This window comes from Dysidea avara, chromosome 3 (genome assembly GCF_963678975.1).
Source record: "Dysidea avara chromosome 3, odDysAvar1.4, whole genome shotgun sequence".
In the NCBI taxonomy this organism is placed as follows: domain Eukaryota; kingdom Metazoa; phylum Porifera; class Demospongiae; order Dictyoceratida; family Dysideidae; genus Dysidea; species Dysidea avara.
In genome coordinates, this window is record NC_089274.1 from 46507070 (window position 1) to 46528426 (window position 21357).

General features: G+C 39.8%; 2 protein-coding genes across 6 annotated transcripts in view; both read right to left on the reverse strand.

The window, feature by feature from the left end:
• Window positions 1–2379, reverse strand: part of LOC136251266 (uncharacterized) — a 38512-nt gene extending 36133 nt beyond the window's left edge. For 2 of the 3 annotated variants that reach the window (XM_066043694.1, XM_066043693.1), the window contains exon 1: window positions 2250–2377. The gene's annotated coding sequence lies outside the window, so the exon portion shown is untranslated. Of the gene's footprint in view, window positions 1–2249 lie in introns of all 3 variants that reach the window. The other variant, XR_010698991.1, reaches the window with a different exon arrangement.
• Window positions 2380–4159: 1780 nt separating this feature from the next.
• Window positions 4160–21357, reverse strand: part of LOC136251273 (ephrin type-A receptor 4-like) — an 82293-nt gene continuing 65095 nt past the window's right edge. For all 3 annotated transcript variants that reach the window (XM_066043702.1, XM_066043704.1, XM_066043701.1), the window contains 6 exons: window positions 12442–12723; window positions 11455–11608; window positions 11089–11181; window positions 10924–11037; window positions 10778–10863; window positions 4160–4539 (listed from right to left, as the gene is read on the reverse strand). In XM_066043702.1, coding sequence (XP_065899774.1) covers window positions 4347–4539; window positions 10778–10863; window positions 10924–11037; window positions 11089–11181; window positions 11455–11608; window positions 12442–12723 — 922 coding nt within the window. In that variant the 3' untranslated portion in view covers window positions 4160–4346. The remainder of the gene's footprint in view (window positions 4540–10777; window positions 10864–10923; window positions 11038–11088; window positions 11182–11454; window positions 11609–12441; window positions 12724–21357) is intronic.

The window sequence follows — 21357 nt, forward strand, 5'->3', positions numbered from 1 at the left end:
TATCATCCATTAGTCAGCAAGCTCCACAAGATCCATAATTACATGAGTATAGTTCCAGGGTCAGCAAACCATTACTTGTAAGAGGGACTTATAGAGCACTGTGACTTTTATACCAAGATCAAGATACCCCAATAGAACTGTCATCCTAATACAGCAATATTGCAATTAAAGTCAATCTTACATTGAATTTGAGAGGGTGTAGTGTTTAAAATTTCCTAGGTAGTATATATGTATTTTAAAAAGCTTTAAGTTCAAAATACCCTAATTAAGCAGTCAGCCCAATAACAGCCTCATTATAATAATTATACTGTGATAAACTTAATTGCTGGGAATATTGAATTCCTGATTGCAAATAAGTATCATTTCTCAAAACAAGAATGCCTATAGTGCAATCATAATAATTGCGTTAAAGTGGAAATTGCTTTATGGCCTTATATGGCTTACCGTTAGCTTCCTTACAGGTCCCTAGAGGGATATTTGTCTAATAATAAGCTATTTACAATAGAATTGTGAAAGAGGAAACATCAAGGAGAGTACAAACACTGGGATATAAAGTTTACTCTATTATTATAAATGCCCACCTTGTATTGTTGTTATGGTGCCATCATGGATAATTAACTCTTGTTAATTTAATTATCGATAGTGTCAATTAGTAGCTGGAGTGATAATTCGTTTGAAAAAACTAAATGCCTGGGCCATAATAAGTACTGTAGTAGATTGTATGAGATTTCAAGCATTCATGAAAATTATAAACAACATAATATATACGTACTTTACAGTAGCTACTCTCCAGTCTTCTCTGGTAGATCATATTAACCATAGACCAATGTCTCCTAAATGTAGCTATTGTTTGCAAACTATTCAAGCATATTGTGACCTCTAACATTATTGAAGTATCTTCAGAAGTAACAACATACTGTATTCATTGGAACATGCTTACTGTAAATATTTGCCTTGTGAACCACAACCATCTCTCTGCATCATTTACTCAAATATAGCAGTTGTGCTGTTAAAATAAAATGTGACTGGATTTTGGAAAAATGACCACATTCAAAATGGAGGCAGACCACAATTGGAGTCCAGACACGAGATTACAGGGCTGTGTTGGCTCTTTAGTGGCTGATATGCAGCAAAATCAACAGAAAAAATGTCTGGGCCAACATTATCAGGCCATCCACCAGTGAACCACTGATTCTTGCCAAGCCAGACCCTTTACAAGGCCAGATAGCTACTGCCATTTGAGATCTCTACACCATCCAGAATTGACGTCAGTTAAAACCAGCCTTGAGTAGTACTGAGTGTCAAAACTAGCAGTACGATATTGTGTCTGCTGCCTATAAAAAGCACGAGAACATCAAATGGCGTGCTTATGGCCAATATATACAAGAAGTTGAACATGCCTCATTCTCTCCCTTGCTACTGGAGGTCTGGCTCATGAAGCTACTATCTTCTACAAACATCTGTCTTCTTTTTTGTCCAATGAGTGGGGGGATAGTTACTCGGTTATGGCTCCGTTGCCATCTTTCCTTTTCTTTGCTGCACTCTGCTATTGCCTGTATCCGTGGTGCTTGGTCATCATCCGGTCACTTTGACAGAACTCCACCTCCAATGGATCTGGTTAGGGTGGAGTCACGTTTAATGAACTGATTTACTGCTTGAGCTTTAAGTTTTGTTTACTGTACGTGTGTTGTACAATTATATACAGTAACACTTACTTTGAATCATTCAAGAGAAAAAAAGTACGATAGTGATACACTGGTGTTTGTTGAATTTGCCTGATGTGCGATTTGGATCGGTTTTGTAAAATCTGGTCGCATGGGCATGGCAGTTGCAATAGATTAGCGCAGAGCGGCGCCTTACACGATATAACACCGAAGAGCGTTTTGTTATGACCTCTACCCTCAGCTCATTATTAAGAAAATCGTTCAACTTAACTACAGTACTTCGGCAATTGTAACTAAGATACGAGCCGACCACAATGACAGCGCTGGACAGCGCCATCATGAACCACGACACCGGTTTGTCGTTGCTACACTCTTAAATTCTTCCACTATAGCTAGCTAGATAGAGGTACGGTGATATGGGATGTGGCTTTTCGTATGGTGCATTGGTGCGTGTATCAGGTACACGAGAACACTTGAGTGTCATGAGTACTAGTAGCAGGCCAGCCATTGTATTACTATATTCCACTACACGAACACACAATGAGAAACTAGCTATCAATGGCACAACATTGCTATTTCACTGACCTGATCATGAATTCCGAAGGTGTACCGGGTGGTCCAACTGGTCAACGAAACTAACAATCATCGATTAACATCACTATTACGTTACTGCTGACTTAATTAAATTTATAAATGTACGGTAATCACGTTAGGTATTCAAAGGACTTAACACAATTGGTTTAAGGTTTCCCAACCATTGTAATGCTGCTTATAAACATCAGCCGTCATTCATTTCGCCATGCTGCTGATGAACATTTCTGTTGTACTTTCTAAACGTAATTGTTGTAATTTTTTGCATTGTATTGTGTAACATTGTGTTTAAGTAGTTGTCTTTGTATTTTGCTACCTTGTACAGGCTCGCCTTTTGTACTGTTCCTTCCCTTGTGGTAAATTGATAATAATAATAACTGCAGGTCTATGCTTTGTGAGATGTTCTATAAAATGTAGCTATACAGTGAATAGGTCTAACAAACAGACTTACTCTTGTTTGTTTACATATCAGTGTAGCTATAATTATGTTGTGCTGTAGTTATGTAGCTATCCTTTTAATATATAATTTTCAGCCTGTCACATGTGTAAATATTTTTTTTGAAAGTCTTATGATGGTTTATTCTCTCTACCTACACCAGTTAGAAGGCTGGGATTGTTATTACAACCCCACATGCCACAGCTAACATGTGGCTAAGGTGGTCTAACTACCTCATTCACACCCTTACCACCATCCTATACCCATCAACAACATCTGCTGGCTATAGCTAGTTCTGTCATAAATTCAACAGGTTAGCTACATAGCTAACTATCTCAATAGAATGTTGTGTCTCTGTCTATTAGATACTAATTATAATTCACCAAGACTAGCTATATTAATGATGTCACACACCATAGCCATAAAATAGCTAGTTACAGTGCTGCAGCAATCATCAACTAATACCTGATCCATGACATGTAACACTCTCCCACCCATAATAATGTGGTGTGCCTCCCACAGTGTCTAATAACACACAAGTTGAGTGTGGTATGTTGACAGCATATTGCATTATTCATTGTTTGCCATTGCATGGTCTATTAATTTACTTTGTTAGGGTACATCATTAACTACATTACAATATCAAAAGTTTATTGTCAGACAGGTAGCTACTATGTGTGTCCAGTGTCCACCAACATCTTGTGGTACTTCCTTATAATACCTTAATCACCTTCATCAATGTGGGGTATGGTTGGCTCGGATCAATCACACTGGTGTCCAATGATTTATAGTCAACTACTTTCTCTTACTTTCTCTAAACCCTTTACCAAGCAGTGAGAAAGATTGGTTGATAACATTCAACTGGGATTTATCAGGTGTAATACAACAACTATGCACCATCTCTACACTGTACATGCATATCAGCTTTTTTTTTGGCTCATACTATCAACAACTAAATTACAATACAATGATGTCACCTCTTATGATGTGGTGGATAAAGTGTAGGTTGCTATGGGTTGGGTCCTATTTTCAGCATTACACAATTCACCCATATGCTTATATGGCATATGTCACTTGTCTAATGAATATATATAGCTGCAGATTAAAGTTAATGTGCTACCATACAAGTACTGCTTGTGTGGTCTAGGATAACATAATGATATACATAGTTAGTTTAGTGCATCAAAATGTTTTCAATAATTTGTTGGTTTCTTTTACTATGTCTTGTGAATAAAAAGAACATCTGAAATGTGTATATATGTTTTTGAAACCTGCTCGTGCACAGATTTTAACTCTTCTTATGACAAGGGGATTCAGACAAGATTCCATTGTAAACCTACAGTACTAATTCATTTAGTGACTTGTATAGATTCAGCTACTGTATACTTGCCTGTGCATCCATATTGCTCAAGAGGTAGGCATGTACATAATATTTATTTGTAATAAGCCACATTAGCAATACTGAAAATTGAACTTTACAGAAGTCATAATACATTAATTACTGCACTTCATTTCCTTACAGCCAGGACCTTTGTTTCGTTCTACTGTTAAAAAAAAAACTACAGCTGGATATAATATATACATGGGTCTTACAGCATTGTTCTAAACTAAGCTACATGAATAACTGAGTGATACACTATGGAATATTTACAAAGTTATTGCTGCTTGTATGCAGACTGCAGATCATGATAAAGGTCCTTAGCATATACCAGAGGAGCTCCCAACTTCATACCATCTTGAACAGCAGCTTTTTTATCCTCATCAGACCAACCCAACAGGTAGTTACCATTACCAGTTAGTAACTTTGTGATCTGTCCAAACTGTGGTCTTGATCTTGGATCAGGATGCCTACAAAAATATGTTATATGATTGTTCTGTGTTAGAAACATATCAGTAGAGGTCTTCAGAAGAATTTGAGAAGGTGTATGTAGTTAATAATAGCCATGATAATCTACAAGAAATACTGGAAAACATTACATGCTCTGGACATATGAATTATTTTAACATGATCTCAGTATAGTGGTTGTCAGAGGCTGTTTAAAGAAACAGTAAATGACAAATGTTTTATAGTGTTGACTATCCAGCACTATATTTCGAAGGAAGTCAGTAAGTAAGTGTGCTTTAGTCACCAAGAAATTTTAGGCCAAATGTATGTGAAGTTCACTTTACAGGCCACAATTAAGCAGCTTTAAACATTCCATGTTTCATATGACCAAAGTGACCTAGTGTTCCATAAAACATCATGGCTATTAACAGGATCCCATAAATATACATTTTCTTAGAAAACTTTATGTAATATTTCCTTTGATGTCTGAGATTACTAAATCCAATAGAAATCTGTGGTGGGGTTACTAAATAGTCAGTATCCTATGGTCGGTGGTTGTTTACTAAATTCATCAAACAAAAATTGGCAAAGTCATAATCAAAATGTCCTTACTGTTAGCTAGTTCACTTTCTAGACAAGACAAGCATTATTAACATTCAGATCTAGGCATTTGGTATACCAATGTCACTGTCCCGAAGATATGAACATTAACTACATAGTAACTCTTATTGTTTTGTGTATGTTCACGTGTATGCTTGTATGTTGGGCATTATTAAGAACTGTAGTGAACACGTGTTATACGCTCCTTCTCGCTCCGGGGCCCTCTGACGCGAATTCGATGCTGTAACCAGGATTGTACACCTTACAGGTAACCGCTATATCCGTCATCTGGTGCTGTGACCAGGATTGTACACCTTACAGGTAACCGCTATATCCGTCATCTGGTGCTGTGATAAATTAAAACAACGAGTTAAGATGGATGATACCCAACGTCTTCGCGTTAAACGACGGAGTTGCAAGGCTAGCATCACGAAGCTACTGGCGAAAGTTGAAGATGCAACATCGTGCGAACTAAGCACTATCAATCTAGAAGTAGTCACCGATTCACGAAGGCTTGCCGTCGCTACCACTCTCGCCCAACTTAAGACAAAGAAGGATACTATCAGCAAACTGAATGATGATATCTCCGAAGCTATCCAGAACGAAGATGAGCTAGAAACAGAACTCACTGATGCAGATGTCTACGTAGCAGAGCTGGAAGAGAAGATAGCAATCCTAGAAGAATTTATCAAGAAAGCTTACCAGCCCCCAGTAACTCAAGGAGCTGATTCCCATACCCTGAAACCCCACCCAACCTTGGTGGCTACTACAACACCATCTCAGATGCCAGAGACCGAAGTGGTGAAGAAACCAATTCACTCAGCGACTACTGACTTAGTACATGTGAGTGCTGACAGTGGTAACCTACCTACTCACACATCTACACATGCCAGAGACCCACCATTTACTTTCAGCAGGCTTCCCAAATTAACACTACCAACATTCAATGGGAACCCCTTACAATGGCAGCCATTTTGGGACTCGTTTACAGCTGGAGTGGACTCTAATCCTAATCTGACACATGCCCAAAAGTTTGCATACCTACGTGCACAACTAGAAGGAGACGCATCTCGCGTAACTGCTGGATTCCCACTCACAGACAACAACTATTTACCTGCTGTTACTCTACTTCAAGAAAGATTTGGCCAGCGATACAAGATAATAGATGCACATTTGGAAGCTCTATTACATGTGACACCACCTACAAACACCCTGAACAGTTTACAATCATTTCATGATACTATCCAGAGTCATAGACAATCACTGCTAGCACTGTGAAAATCTTCAGACTCTTATGCTACTCTCCTAATCCCAGCCATTCTAAGTAAATTGCCATCTGAAACCAGGGCACGTATGACCCGTGACCATTATGACACTGAATGGACCCTAGATGAATTAATGGGAAGTATCCTCAAGGAGATACGTATTTTCGAAGCTATACAACACTCAAACAGAAAGACCATTCCCTTGCCAACTACTAGCTCCTTTCATATGGCCGCCAACAGAGCAACACGTGATAGACCAAAGAAAGACCTTGCTTGTGTATTCTGTAAGGGGATGCATAAACCTCATTTATGCACAACTATTTCATCTCCCAAGGAACGTCTAGCTATCATTAAGAATGCAGGTCTGTGTTTCAATTGTCTTGCCCGCCATAAGGTGTCCCAATGTGCATCAAACTTTACATGTAGAGAGTGCCATAAGAAACATCACACAAGTCTCTGCCATGCCTTCACTGCAACTGTCGAACCACCGCCACAGACACTACCTGCTCACACAACTGCCGTCTCAAATCAGACAGGTCCTCAGACTCAAACAGTTCCTCAGACTCAGACAGTTCCCCAGATTCAGACAGCTCCTCAGAATGAGATGGTTCCTCAGAACACGGCCACCACTGCAGCTCATACAACTACAACCCATAACGAAGATACAGCTGCTACCTCCACATCACTTACTGCCTTTTCCAAAAGTGTGTGCTTGCTGAAGACAGCTATTGCAAATGTATCAGCTGGACAAACTACCGTAGAAGGCCACATCCTATTTGACGAAGGTGCCCAGCGTTCCTTTATCACAGAAGAACTTGCCAACCAATTACAACTTCAGCCAACTCACCATGAGAATATCTCAGTCTCGTCCTTTGGTGAATGAGTGTCAACTTCCAGAAGATTAGCTAGAGCAACTGTGCTTATCCAGACGTTGAAAATAGCCAACATACAGTCAGGCCGCAACCGTTTGCCACTAGTAAGACAATTGAGATTATTCATTGATGACAATTTGCTGCGTTGTGGAGGGAGTATTCACAATGCCCCTCTATCCGAACTGGCTAAATTCCCCTACTTACTGCCAGCACATCATTATTTCACCACTCTTGTCATTCGGAGCATTCATATCACTCATCTTCACAGTGGAGTGAGTGCAACATTGACTGCCTTATGACAAAGCTACTGGGTACCTTCTTCCCGTCAATGAATTAAATCCATCATCCACAAATGTGTGGCATGTAGGAAGTCTAGTGGAAAGCCTTACACCATTCCCGATCCTCCTCCACTTGTTCAATCCAGAGTAACCTACACTAACCCTTTCAATATCACTGGAGTAGATTTTACTGGAGCTCTGTATGTCCGCTCCACTGAAGGAGAACGAAAGGTCTACCTCTGTCTGTTTACCTGCGCTGCATGCAGAACAGTGCACCTGGAATTGGTCAATGACCTCACAGTAGAATGCTTTCTGCAAGCCTTCCGCAGATTCGCTGGACGAAGATCCCTCCCAAGGCTTCTACTATCAGATAATGGCTCCACCTTTCTGGCAGCAGCACAAGAAGTGAAGACGCTACTTTCATCCACTGAATTGACTGAAGCCCTCGCACATAAGGGTGTGGAATGGAAGTTAATACCCAAACGAGCCCCATGGTTCGGCGGCTTTTGGGAGCGCCTCATAGGCTTAACTAAGTCCACCCTAAAGAAGACATTGGGAAGAACACACGCCACATTAGAGAGTCTTCAAACCATTATCGTAGAGGTGGAGGCACTCCTAAATGATCGTCCATTAACCTATGCCTCATCTGACATCAAAGATCTGAATCCAATAACACCCTCACACTTACTTCATGGCAGGAGAATTGTCAAACTACCTCACACAAATGTACAAGAAGATGAGATTCATGATCCTGATTTTACAACTGGTGCCTCTGAGATCAGACACAGAGCCAAGAAACAGGCCCTCATACTGAAGCATTTTGCAACCCGATGGAATCGTGAATATCTCACAGCACTACGGGAGACCCATACAGTAACTGGTAACGATCATCAAGAAGTTAAGGTTGGTGATGTCATTCTCATCCATGATGACACTGCACGAGTCAACTGGAGAATGGCAGTAATCGAATCAGTCAACAAGGGAGCAGATGGAATGATCCGATCTGCTAACATCCGCACCTCTACCGGCAGAACTAATCGCCCCATTGCCCGGCTGTATCCACTGGAACTAACAGATGACACAACAGCAAGCATCCCAACAGATGATGGACCTGAACAGTCAACAACGGACAGTCCAATTCATCGACCAACCCGTGAAGCAGCGAAGCGAGGACAGCAAGTGGTGAAACAATGGATTGCTTCCCTACGTGGCCCCCCGGAGGATGTCCCGAAGATATGAACATTAACTACATAGTAACTCTTATTGTTTTGTGTATGCTCACATGTATGCTTGTATGTTGGGCATTATTAAGAACTGTAGTGAACACGTGTTATACGCTTCTTCTCGCTCCGGGGCCCTCTGACGCGAATTCGATGCTGTAACCAGGATTGTACACCTTACAGGTAACCGCTATATCCGTCAGTCACGGTGTGATGCTGATACAATAAACCCAAAGAATAAATCTCAATGTTAGCACCCACAGTTTGCAATTGCTTCTTAAAAGCTTACTTTCTAGACAAGGCAAGCATCATTCTATATAGCCCGGCATAACAACTGCTTTTGATACTGGCACTATTGCCATGTAATGTTATGAATGCCACACCGGTGCAGTGGCACTGACACAATCAACTTGACTAAAGAATAAATTCCAATGCTAGCACATATAGTTTGCCACTTTTCCCACTTTTTCTTTACCTACTTCATTCAGGAAAAAATTAAAACCACTTAGAATGGGCTGACATCAGTTTCTATGCTATTTTGAGTCCAAGGTAATTAATCATGGGTAGCTAAGCCCACATCATTCTCAGGTCTTTAAATAGCGTAGAAACCTTGTCAGCCTGTTCTAACTAATACTTAGATTTTCTGAACACCTCTATTATGTGACTGAATTTGACTAAATAAGGCTTCCACACATACATTCAATTTTCTGACTTTAATCAACTGTAACTTGACTAGTCAGTAAGCTATTGACCTAAAAATTTCACAAAACTCTTCTGTAACTACCAGGTCAAAATTTGAAATTAATGGGATATTCTTAGATTGAGTTATGATGCTTCAAAGTCATAAATGTGGATGTGTGTGGAAGTCAAATTCGGTCACATATATACACTGATAATATCATGAAATTTAGATTTTTATGGTTACTTGGCAATAAAACTTAACCTGCCAGTGTTTAATGGTTTGCTCAAAGTTTCTCAGTAAAGGCAAGGGATAGGGTGTCATGGGGCTTTAGAGTAGAGGCCTGCAGCAGGAACATCGAAGACATTTTTAAATAAAGATTGTGATACAGTACTCTAATAGAACAGTCATAATATCTATAACTGCATTTAATAAAAATCCAGGCTATATTGCTACATGAGTGTCTCTGTCAAAATTGCCAAAGGACAAAGTTTTCAAAACTTAAATGACTCAGTCCAGGCTGTTACTGAGCAGCGGATTATTGCCAGGAGGAAAATTTCTTGATTTTAGTAATTAATTCCATTTCTGACAATTTGTTTGTAAATGGCTAGCTAACTATTTAGTAATTATATTGGCTTGATTCATGAATCTTTTTGCCCTCAAATTTAGATAGGTGATCGCAAAATTTTACTCCTCAAAACTAACTTGCTAGACAATAGCAACAGCATATTCAAGTGCAAGGAAGTTTTTAAACAGGAAACTGATACACTTGAATTGATTCCATCTAGCTACAGCCTATTCACCATAATTAGGTACCTTCCAGAGTTGAATTGATTAACGTAGAGTTACAGACAACATGTATTCATTGGGCATACAGCATATGAGGGTTTACTTCCCTTGATTGTTCACTAAACAGGGGTGCAGCAGAATTATTAAAGAGTATTTTCACTTGCATGATAATATTGTCTGACTGCATTATTAGAGTATTTCAATCACTCTAACCACTCTTGCTCAGGAGATAATACCTTATGGTGGGTTACTTTTAAGTAAAAATGCTTTCATAAACTTGCAACACCATCGTAGACTGTTGGTACCAGTAACTTGTAAAAATTACATTATTAGAGTGGGTCATGTGTGCATTAATTTAGTAATTCGTGTATAGATATTGTACATTTCATAGTTTGTCCTATTCTATGGTGGATTCTGATTAGAGAAGTTTGAAATCTCTGTAAATAAAGGATTCCTTGAAACTATCCTGGTTATTTATGTATGCATTAATCACCCACCTCTAACCCTCCCTTATTAGAGTGCACCTAATGATAGCTCTTTTAAGAACAATACACATACCAACACTTTATCATCATCCTGTAGAAGGTTCTGGGACAACCAGGAGGAGGAGGGAGCCTATAACCACTATCAACTTTCTGCAGCGACTACATACATCATGTACACAATATTGTAATAGCATAGAAAGAGTTATGATGCTAACAAACCTCAAGATTAGACACATCATCAAATGGCTTGTATCCCAAAGCCCATATCTCATATAGCACACATCCATAACTCCACACATCACTTTGAATTGAATACTTCCTGTAGTGGAGTGCCTGAATGGATAAAGAACATCTTAATACACAACACTATGATGGGATGGATACCTCAGGAGCTGTCCATTTTATTGGTATTTTTCCACCTTTCATGATGTAGTAGTTTTCATCAAGTAAATCACGAGACATTCCAAAGTCAGCAATCTGAAGATTACAAATTAGTTTTATATACACTACCGCTCAAATGTAATGGCACCTCACGAGAGTGCGAGTGATTAAAAAGCTAGCAAATTACAGGGCGTGGCACCTGTTTCACTGGCGAGTAGCAATCCCGTTTAATTTGAGATGAATACTCATGAGCGAAATAGGTGCCACACTCTTTAATCAGCGAGTTTTTAAAAATCACTTGCACTCACGCGAGGTGACATTACATTTGAGCATAACCGTATATAATAACAACTACGTAGTTACACATACCTTACATGTACATTTTTCAGACACCAGTATATTCCTAGCTGCCAGGTCTCTGTGTACAAATTTTTTACCATTGAGGTATGTCATTCCTGCTGCAATCTCTTTACAGAATTTTAGCAACACTATCGGTAATTTCACATGTGAAATGACCTCATCTCTGTAAGGTCAAAATGCACATAGCAATGTCTGCATGAAATGACAATACTACGAACTGCTTTGAAGTTGACAAAGTATACTGTTCATTATTGACATGTGATATTGCTGGTGATACCTAACTCTGTATACCTGACTAGAGGTATACTGATAATTGGATCGGCTAAAATATCGGCCAGCGATATGGTAATTTTTACCCATATCAGTATCGGTACAGAGCAGTAAGAGGGACCGATATTGCTACCGATATTTATACAGTAGTGATAGTTTGTATGTAAACGGATTATGCATTGGTTTTCTATGTTATCCATGTGGTTCTTTAGTGCAAGTGGCTTATTATTCACTCTGCAACAAGCACTACACTATGAGAAACCATACAAGTACACACGATTCTAGTGTTTGTTTTTTTTTTGCTGGAAAGCTTATCACAGTCTTTACAAATGAAGCAGTTGAGCACCTTTGTAATAAAAAGAAGGGTCACAGGATAACCAAGGAAACTTGCTGTACCAGCTTTCTCACAAGCCATTAAATGCGGAGTAATGCAGAAATATCCGAGCTGTATACCACCACAAGCAGAGTATAGCAATGAATACATGCACATGTTGAAGGTAAATTGTTATCATGCAAATATCGGATCAGCTCTCGGTTATTGGCTTCTTTTGGTGGCATCAATATCGGATATCGGTACATGCCAAAAACCATATCAGTACACCTCTATACCTGACTAAGAGCTAGAAACTACAAACCACTACATTTTAATTTAAAACTGTTAGAAGTGCTGCATTCCTGGTGGTTTCAATGACCAAGCCATGGAAATGCTTATAATTATTTACTTACGAAGGGCGAAGTTCTATCAATAGATTGCTCAGATCTCCACGAGACATATACTCCAACACAATCATGACAGGAGCTTCTGTCACTACACCATAAAGCTTGATCACATTCTCATGATCAAACTGGCACATTATGGCAGCTTCCTGGAGGAATCGTACTCTTTCATTTTCATTTACACCAGTGTTTAGAGTTTTGAGTGCCACTTCTATTTCTTCATCAGGTGGTGATTTCCACATGGCATGTGTAACTACTCCAAACTCTCCTGCTCCTAATTGTTCTAAACTTCTGTAAGAATACAATTATATGTTATCTACAGGGATGAAGAAATTTATACTGCCAAAGACTTGACTTTATGTGCATGCATTTTCCTATAGTCTGTTCGAGTTCACCTGAGCCCCCGGTTCTTGTTACAATAAGATTACAGGATACTGTAAACCCATGTGTACTCTATATATATCATTTTTTCATGATTTAGGGTTTGATTTTTCTTAATCCAATGTTACCAAATATTTATGCATTCTTAACTTCTCATTAATTGACATGGAATTCAAATGTTGTTATGGAAACATGAGTTAATTGTCGCCATGCCAAATAGTGAAAACTATAAACCAAAAATCAGACCAAATGAAGAGCCATGAGAACTTACTAACAATTCTAAGGTTTGAAGAACATCACTTGTGAGACTGACAAGAGGATTTGTGAATAATGTGTCTAGTTGCTGAAATATGGCAACAATATGGCCTAAAACAAGACACTGTGGTCACAAAATTAATTTTTGAATTCATATCACAAGCACTAGAAACGTTATTTCTTAGAAATGGCTCCGTCAGGACCTAGACAAGAAGCCAAACTAGTAGTTTGTTTATACAAAATGTTAACAACTTGTTCGACAGTCCTGATTTTTGGTTCAGGAAAGTATCGCCATTATTGAGCAAAACTACACATGTGCTTACAGGTGCACCAATTGCTAAGTGTGTTGTTTCTATGTTATCTTGTACTGTTACGTGTGTGTTCTTGTGCCTTAATTGTAACTGTCCAGTCAGCACCTATTATTCTCCCAACAATTTAAGCCTGTTACCAGCTGATACACAACACAACAACACCAAGCCTGCCTTAATTACGTCATAAAATTTTTGTTCGACAGTCGCTCACTATCCTGTAACCTTAATAACTCTTGTTACATGGGGCATCTTCCCAAACATTTAGTATTGCTGTGAAGCCCTTTAAATTCTGGAACTAATGTAAACAGTATGTATGACATTGAGTAATACAGTCTTTGTAATTATCTACACTTGCAATGAAGCCTTTGTAATTATTAACACTTGTGACTTGTTGATGCACACACAATAGGGCTAAGTTTTATTATAAGAGAGACTCCATTGTTTTTGTATCAGTTGTTGAATTTCTTGCCCTCATGACAGTGGTGTAGTTGGCAGGATTAGCAAACCATCTTGACAACATCGGACGAGACAGGAAGCCCGACTACTGACTGAGCTATGAGCGGCAGGATTGACACAAACGTTTCAATTGTGGTACCATGGTTTTGTTTCATTTAACAGTACCCGGATAGGTAGACAGTGTGTTATTTAGTGCCTGTTGTTTTCTTTGCGATTTGTTTAGCTCAGTACTGTGAGGAAGATGACTGATGGGGAGGGGGCATCACGCATTCAGCCTACATGGCCATTGGTATTGCCAGACAAGTTTATTGGAGATGATAATTTTGATCACTGGATCAGTCATTTTGAAAGTGTATCAGTTTTGAATAAATGTACCGACAACGATAAACTACTTCGGTTGCATGTTAGGCTCACAAGAAAGGCACACGAGGCACTAGACCAACTGCCTCACAAGACCCAAGGATCTTACGCAACTGTTAAAAAGGCGCTACAAGAAAGATTTAAACTGGAAAGTAAGTGCATGCTCTATAAAGCTAAATTTGAAACTTGGAGGAAGAAGAGTACTGAAATGTGGGGAGATTTTGGAGATGACTTATGTTGATTAACTGACAAGGCCTTTCCCACTCTACAACTGGAAGCATGCAAGCACCTGGCTCTAAGCCGTTACCTAGACCAGTTAGATCCACCACAGATATCATTCGCTGTGAAGCAACACTGCCCCAAGAACCTGTGAGTTCAACCATTAAATTTGAGTCATAGCTGCCAAAAGATCAAGCTGTGCGTGCTGTGAATGAGGCTGCATTCGAACCAGCTACAACCTTGACACCACGAGTGACTCCTGTTCAAGCTGTAAGTGAACAGTTGCTACTGCAGCACCTGCTAGATCATATTGAGAAGCTGGAGATAGCATAACCACAGCATGAAACACAGATACCGCCACAGCCAAGAACACAGCAGAGGCCACTGAGACAACCGAGACAACAACGTGGCGTACCAAGAGAGATCACATGCTACCGATGTGGAATTCCAGGCCACTATGCTCGAGGATGTGTAGCTGGGAGGAGCTACAGCCAGTAAGAGGAGCGAAACCAGGAGCCCAAAACTGAATAGCCCTTGAATCATAATGCTCAATCTTTTTCAATTAACAATGTTTCTAGTTATTTGTTGCCATGCTGCAAGAACGACATTCCAGTACCCTTCCTGTTAGACACTGGAGCAGGAGTGTCCTTCCTACAAGGCGCTGTTTGGGATAAGATAAAACTTCAAAACCATAAGCTAAAGGCTGTAGCTGTACATCAATTGGTTGGGGTGGATGGCATACCAATCAGTATTAGAGGTTCTGCTGTGATACAATTTTCAATTAATGGTATCAAGTTCCAACATGCATATAAGTTTGTGATAGCAGATCACATAACAACTGGAGCCATACTGGGGCTAGATTTTTTTTGAAAAGTAACAAATGTGTGCTGAATCTTGCTAAGAAGATGTGCATTCAAAACAAACTGGTACCCTTGCAACCCCTGCAAGCATATAATGCATCAAAATGTCTGAAAGTCACAGTAGTGGAAACAGTTACAATACCACCATGTAGTGAAATGGAACTGATGGCCCATGTTGATACAATGCAGCAAGGCACTTGGCTAGTTGAAGGTACCGATAGCCCTGTATTAGTTGCTAGAGCTACAGTTGTGCCTCGTCAATGTATCGTGGTAGTGAGGGTAGTGAACATGGAATTAACACCAGTGAAACTCTACAAGAACATGAAAATTGCTAATGATGAGCCTGTTGAAGACCACAGTATTTGTGAAATCTCAAATGGGAAAAGCGACCAAGAAGTGTAAAGTGATGAAGCATTTGAGATGACTTTGGCAAAGCCCCAGCCTGACGATGTAACACCAGATCAAAAGAGAAATTCCTTGTACTGATGGCACATTACTCTGACAGACGGTCCAGACAAACTAGGTCGCACAGAAATATTAAAGCACAGTATTGACACTGGTAGTGCCACACCGATCCTTCAGCAAGCCAGGGAGTACCTCTTCCTTGCAGAGAAACTGTGCACAACTTACTGCAGAACATGTTATCTAAAAATATCATATCACCATCACAAAACCCTTGGGCTTCACCAATCGTGTTAGTAGCAAAGAAAGATGGGTCAACAAGGTTTTGTGTAGATTATAGAAAACTTAATGCAGTCATCCACAAAGATGCCTACCCCTTCCCTAGGGTTGATGAAAGTTTGGACACCGTAACAGGATTCAGGTGGTTTTCAACACTTGACTTGAGAAGTGGTTACTTACATGTGGAAGTGACCCAACAGCATTTTGTACACAGGAAGAGTTTAATGTTATGCCGTTCAGATTATGTAATACGCCTGCCACTTTTCAATGGCTAATGGACTCAGTGCTAGCAGGGCTCCAATGGTCAGCCTGTTTAGTTTATATTGACACATCATCATAATAGGTGAAACATTCAACGATCATATGAGCTGTATTTGAAAGGCTGAGGCAAGCTGGCCTGAAGCTACACCCTGGGAAATGTCAATTCTTACAACAGGAAGTTTACTTCCTTGGTCATGTTATCTCCGCACATGGACTTCTACCTGATCCTCAAAAGACATCTTAGGTAAAAGAATGGCCAACTCCATGTACAGTACAAGAGGTACAACAATCACTTGGATTAGCAAACTACTGCCGTTGATTTATTCACAATTTTGCTACAATTGCTAAGCCACTCAACCAACTTACAGAGAAGCATACTAAGTTTCAATGGAATGAAGACTGCCAAAATGCATATATTGCCTTGAAGACTTGTCTTACCTCAGCCCCAATTCTAGCTCTACCTGACTGGTCAAGCCTCTTTGTGTTAGATACTGATGCCAGCGATACTGGTATTGGAGCTGTGTTATCCAAGATTTATCAGGATGGCAGTGAACATGTTATTGCCTATGCCAGCCGCACCTTGAACAAGGCAGAGCATAGCTATTGTGTGACCCGCAAGGAACTACTAACAGTTGTCACCTTTATGAAATGTTTCCATCAGTACCTTGTTGGTCGCAACTTTACAGTGCAAACTGATCATGGAGCACTAGTGTGGCTTCAGAACTTTAGATCTCCTGAGGGGAAAATGGCCAGATGGCTTGAGACTTTACAAGGTTATCACTTTAATATTGTTCATCGACCAGGGTGGATGCATAATAATGTAGATGCATTGTCACGGTTACCATGTAACCAGTGTGGAAGAGAGTCACACTTGGACAAACCTGTTGCTGTAATATCAACCTCCAATTGTACAGGTAGTTATTCAGCCCAGAATATTAGAGATTTTCAGCTTAATGATCCCTGCATTGGTGAACTGCTACTTGCACTGAGAGGAACCAGAAACCTACACAAGATCGGACCAAAGGTAAAGACCTAGAGTACCGTAGATTACTACAGCAATGGGAACAGTTAACTGTTAGAAATGACATCTTATGGAGACAGTTTGTTCACCCTAGTCGTGATGAGGGATGGTTGCAATTGGTGGTACCACATAATTTCAGGGATGAAATTCTGCAGGAAGCTCATGAAGGAATAAGTGGTGGCCATCTGGGTCAAGAGAAGACTTTACACCAGTTAAAGGAGAGATTCTATTGGCCTGGCCATTATAATGATGTATGCAATTGGTGCCTGACTTGTAAAGACTGTGCAACCAGAAAGATCCCTGCACCAGCACGAAGAACACCCATGGGAACAATTAAGGCAGGCTACCCTACACAAGTTTGGATTTGGTAGGACCATTACCAGAGAGTCCAAGTGGTAATTCATACGTACATTCTGGTAGTGGGTGACTATTTTACCAAATGGATGGAAGCTCTCCCAATCCCCAATCAAGAGGCTGTTACTGTTGCAGAGAAGTTAGTTGATGAGGTTTTTCTTCGATACTCTATTCCAGAGCAGCTACATTCAGATCAGGGTGCACAATTCGAATCTCAGCTGATGGGAGAAGTATGCAAGCTGCTACACATTAACAAAACAAGGACTACCCCTTACCATCCTCAATGCGATGGACTAGTTGAGCGATTTAATAGAACGTTGCTTAACATGTTGGCTACTTGTGCAAGTGATCATCCATTTGATTGGGAGAAGCTTATTCGTAAGGTGTGTATGGCTTATAACAGTAGTGTTCAGTCGTCCGCTGACTATACCCCATTTTACCTTATGTTTGGTTGGCAAGCCAGACTACCTTTAGACATTATGTATGGGACAGAAGAACATCATGCAGCTTAATCTCCATCTGAATATGCCAATACGCTGAAGGAAAGACTAACAACAGCATTTGCTTTTTAGTGAGAGAATGATTGGCAAAAACACATCAACACCAAAAAGAATTTTATGACCAGAAAATACATGGGAAACCATATGAGCGAGGCACTCTTGTTTGGCTGCATTCCCCATTCACAGGCAGAGGAGTATCACGTAAGCTTTACCATCCATGGACTGGACCATACAAGATAGTCAAACAACTATCAGAAGCCACCTACCGCATTCAAAAACTCAAGGAAGAAGACAACGTAAAATAGTCCATTTTGACCACCTCAATCAAGCCTTGCTCAGCTAACATGAGATTTGACAACAACAGGCAATCCTGTGTCAACAGACAATCCTGTGTCAACAAGCAATCCTGTGTCAACAGATAGACATAATGTCACCCAGTCTCGCACACCTGCCATTGGTGAACACCTTGAGTTATTGGAAGAGGATGACAATTGGGAACACTCCGGGTCAGTAATGCCCTTAACAGCTGTAGCCCCCAACACTTGGGAACTCTCCAGGTCAGCAATGCCCTTAACAGCTGTAGACCCCAACACTTGATACACTTCTAGAGATCGAAGGCCTCTTGTGACAGCTTTATTCGCCATTAAGGCAAGACGGAACATCTTCTAGAGAAAGGGGGATAGTGTAACAGTATGTGTGACATTGAGTAATACAGTTTTTGTGATTATCTACACTTGCAATGAAGCCTTTGTAATTATTAACACTTGTGACTTGTTGATGCACACACAATACTGTAGGGCTATGTTTTATTATAAGAGAGACTCTATTATTTTTGTATCAGCTGCTGAATTTCTTGTCCTCGTGACACTAATAGTCAAAAAAAGCATTTTTAATATGGGCAAGAACAAGTGAGTTATGAGGCTTTAAAATTATCTCATACATTTAGGGGCGTCTGGATTCAGTGGAATGGAATGGTGGAATGGACTGGAATGGAATGGTGGAATGGAATGGAATGGAACGGTACTTAGGTAATTTCAATTAGTGGTCACCTCTTTAATATCTGAATTGCTGTTTTAGAGCCTTATAAGACAGTCTTATTGATGAATTGTGTGCCACATGTTATGTCTAGAAAAGCCAGTGATATCTGATTTATGATACAATACAGTAATAGCTATATAACCCAATCTACATATGTGGCTTAATATGAGGTAATATTCTCCTTAAAAATCCTGAAAGAAATCAGTGTAACCAGTTACACAAGTTACAAAGTCATAACTTTAACTACTAATATCTCAGTAATCTTTTATGACTTTAGCTCCTAACATCTTACTACAATTGGTTAAAAAGGTATGTTGTGAAAATTTATCCTTTAACTGGTTTCAGAAGTTACAAATTGTGGTGGGAAATGGTACAGTAGGTTATAATAGGTTACAGTGGGTTACGATGGGTTACAGTAAGTTACAATGGGTTACAATAGGTTACAGTAGGTTACAATAGGTTACAATAGGTTACAATGGGTTACAATAGGTTACAGTAGGTTACAATGAGTTACGATAGGTTACAATAGGTTACGGTAGGTCACAATAGGTTACAATGGGTTACAATAGGTTGCAGTAGGTTACAATAGGTTACAATGGGTTACAGTAGGTTACAGTAGGTCACAATAGGTTACAATGGGTTACAATAGGTTGCAGTAGGTTACAATAGGTTACAATGGGTTACAGTAGGTTACAATGGGTTACAGTAGGTTACACTAGGTTACAATGGGTTACAGTAGGTTACAATGGGTTACAATAGGTTACAATGGGTTACAGTAGGTTACAATAAGTTATAGTAGGTTACAATGGGTTACAATAGGTTACAGTAGGTTACAATGAGTTACGATAGGTTACAATAGGTTACGGTAGGTCACAATAGGTTACAATGGGTTACAGTAGGTTACAATAGGTTACAATGGGTTACAATAGGTTACAATGGGTTACGGTAGGTTACAATGGGTTACGGTAGGTTACAATGGGTTACGGTAGGTTACAATGGGTTACGGTAGGTTACAATGGGTTACGGTAGGTTACAATGGGTTACGGTAGGTTACAATTATTACGGTAGGTAACAATGGGTTACGGTAGGTTACAATGGGTTACGGTAGGTTACAATGGGTTACGGTAGGTTACAATGGGTTATGGTAGGTTACAACGGGTTACGGTAGGTTACAATGGGTTACGATAGGTTACAATGGGTTACGGTAGGTTACAAAGGGTTATGGTAGGTTACAACGGGTTACGGTAGGTTACAATGGGTTACGATAGGTTACAATGGGTTACGATAGGTTACCATAGGTTACAATAGGTTATGTTAGGTTACAATCGGTTACAATAGGTTACAATAGGTTACAATGGGTTACAGTGGGTTACAGTAGGTTACAGTAGGTTACAATGGGTTACGGTAGGTAACAATGGGTTACGGTAGGTTACAATGGGTTACAATAGGTTACAATGGGTTACAGTAGGTTACAATAAGTTATAGTAGGTTACAATGGGTTACAATAGGTTACAGTAGGTTACAATGAGTTACGATAGGTTACAATAGGTTACGGTAGGTCACAATAGGTTACAATGGGTTACAGTAGGTTACAATGGGTTACAATAGGTTACAGTAGGTTACAATGGGTTACGGTAGGTTACAATGGGTTACGGTAGGTTACAATGGGTTACGGTAGGTTACAATGGGTTACGGTAGGTTACAATGGGTTACGGTAGGTTACAATGGGTTATGGTAGGTTACAATGGGTTATGGTAGGTTACAATAGGTTACCATAGGTTACAGTGGGTTACAATAGGTTACGTTAGGTTACAATCGGTTACGATAGGTTACAATAGGTTACAATGGGTTACAGTAGGTTACAATGGGGTAACCCATTGTAACCTATTGTAACCTACTGTAACCCATTGTTACCTACTGTAGCCCATTGTTACCTACTGTAACCCATTGTAACCTACTGTAACCCATTGTAACCTATTGTAACCCATTGTAACCTACTGTAACCCATTGTTACCTATTGTAATCTATTGTAACCTACTGTAACCCATTGTTACCTACTGTAGCCCATTGTTACCTACTGTAGCCCATTGTTACCTACAGTAACCCATTGTAACCTACCGTAACCCATTGTAACCTACCGTAACCCATTGTTACCTACTGTAACCCATTGTTACCTACTGTAACCCATTGTTACCTACTGTAACCCATTGTAACCTAACGTAACCCAT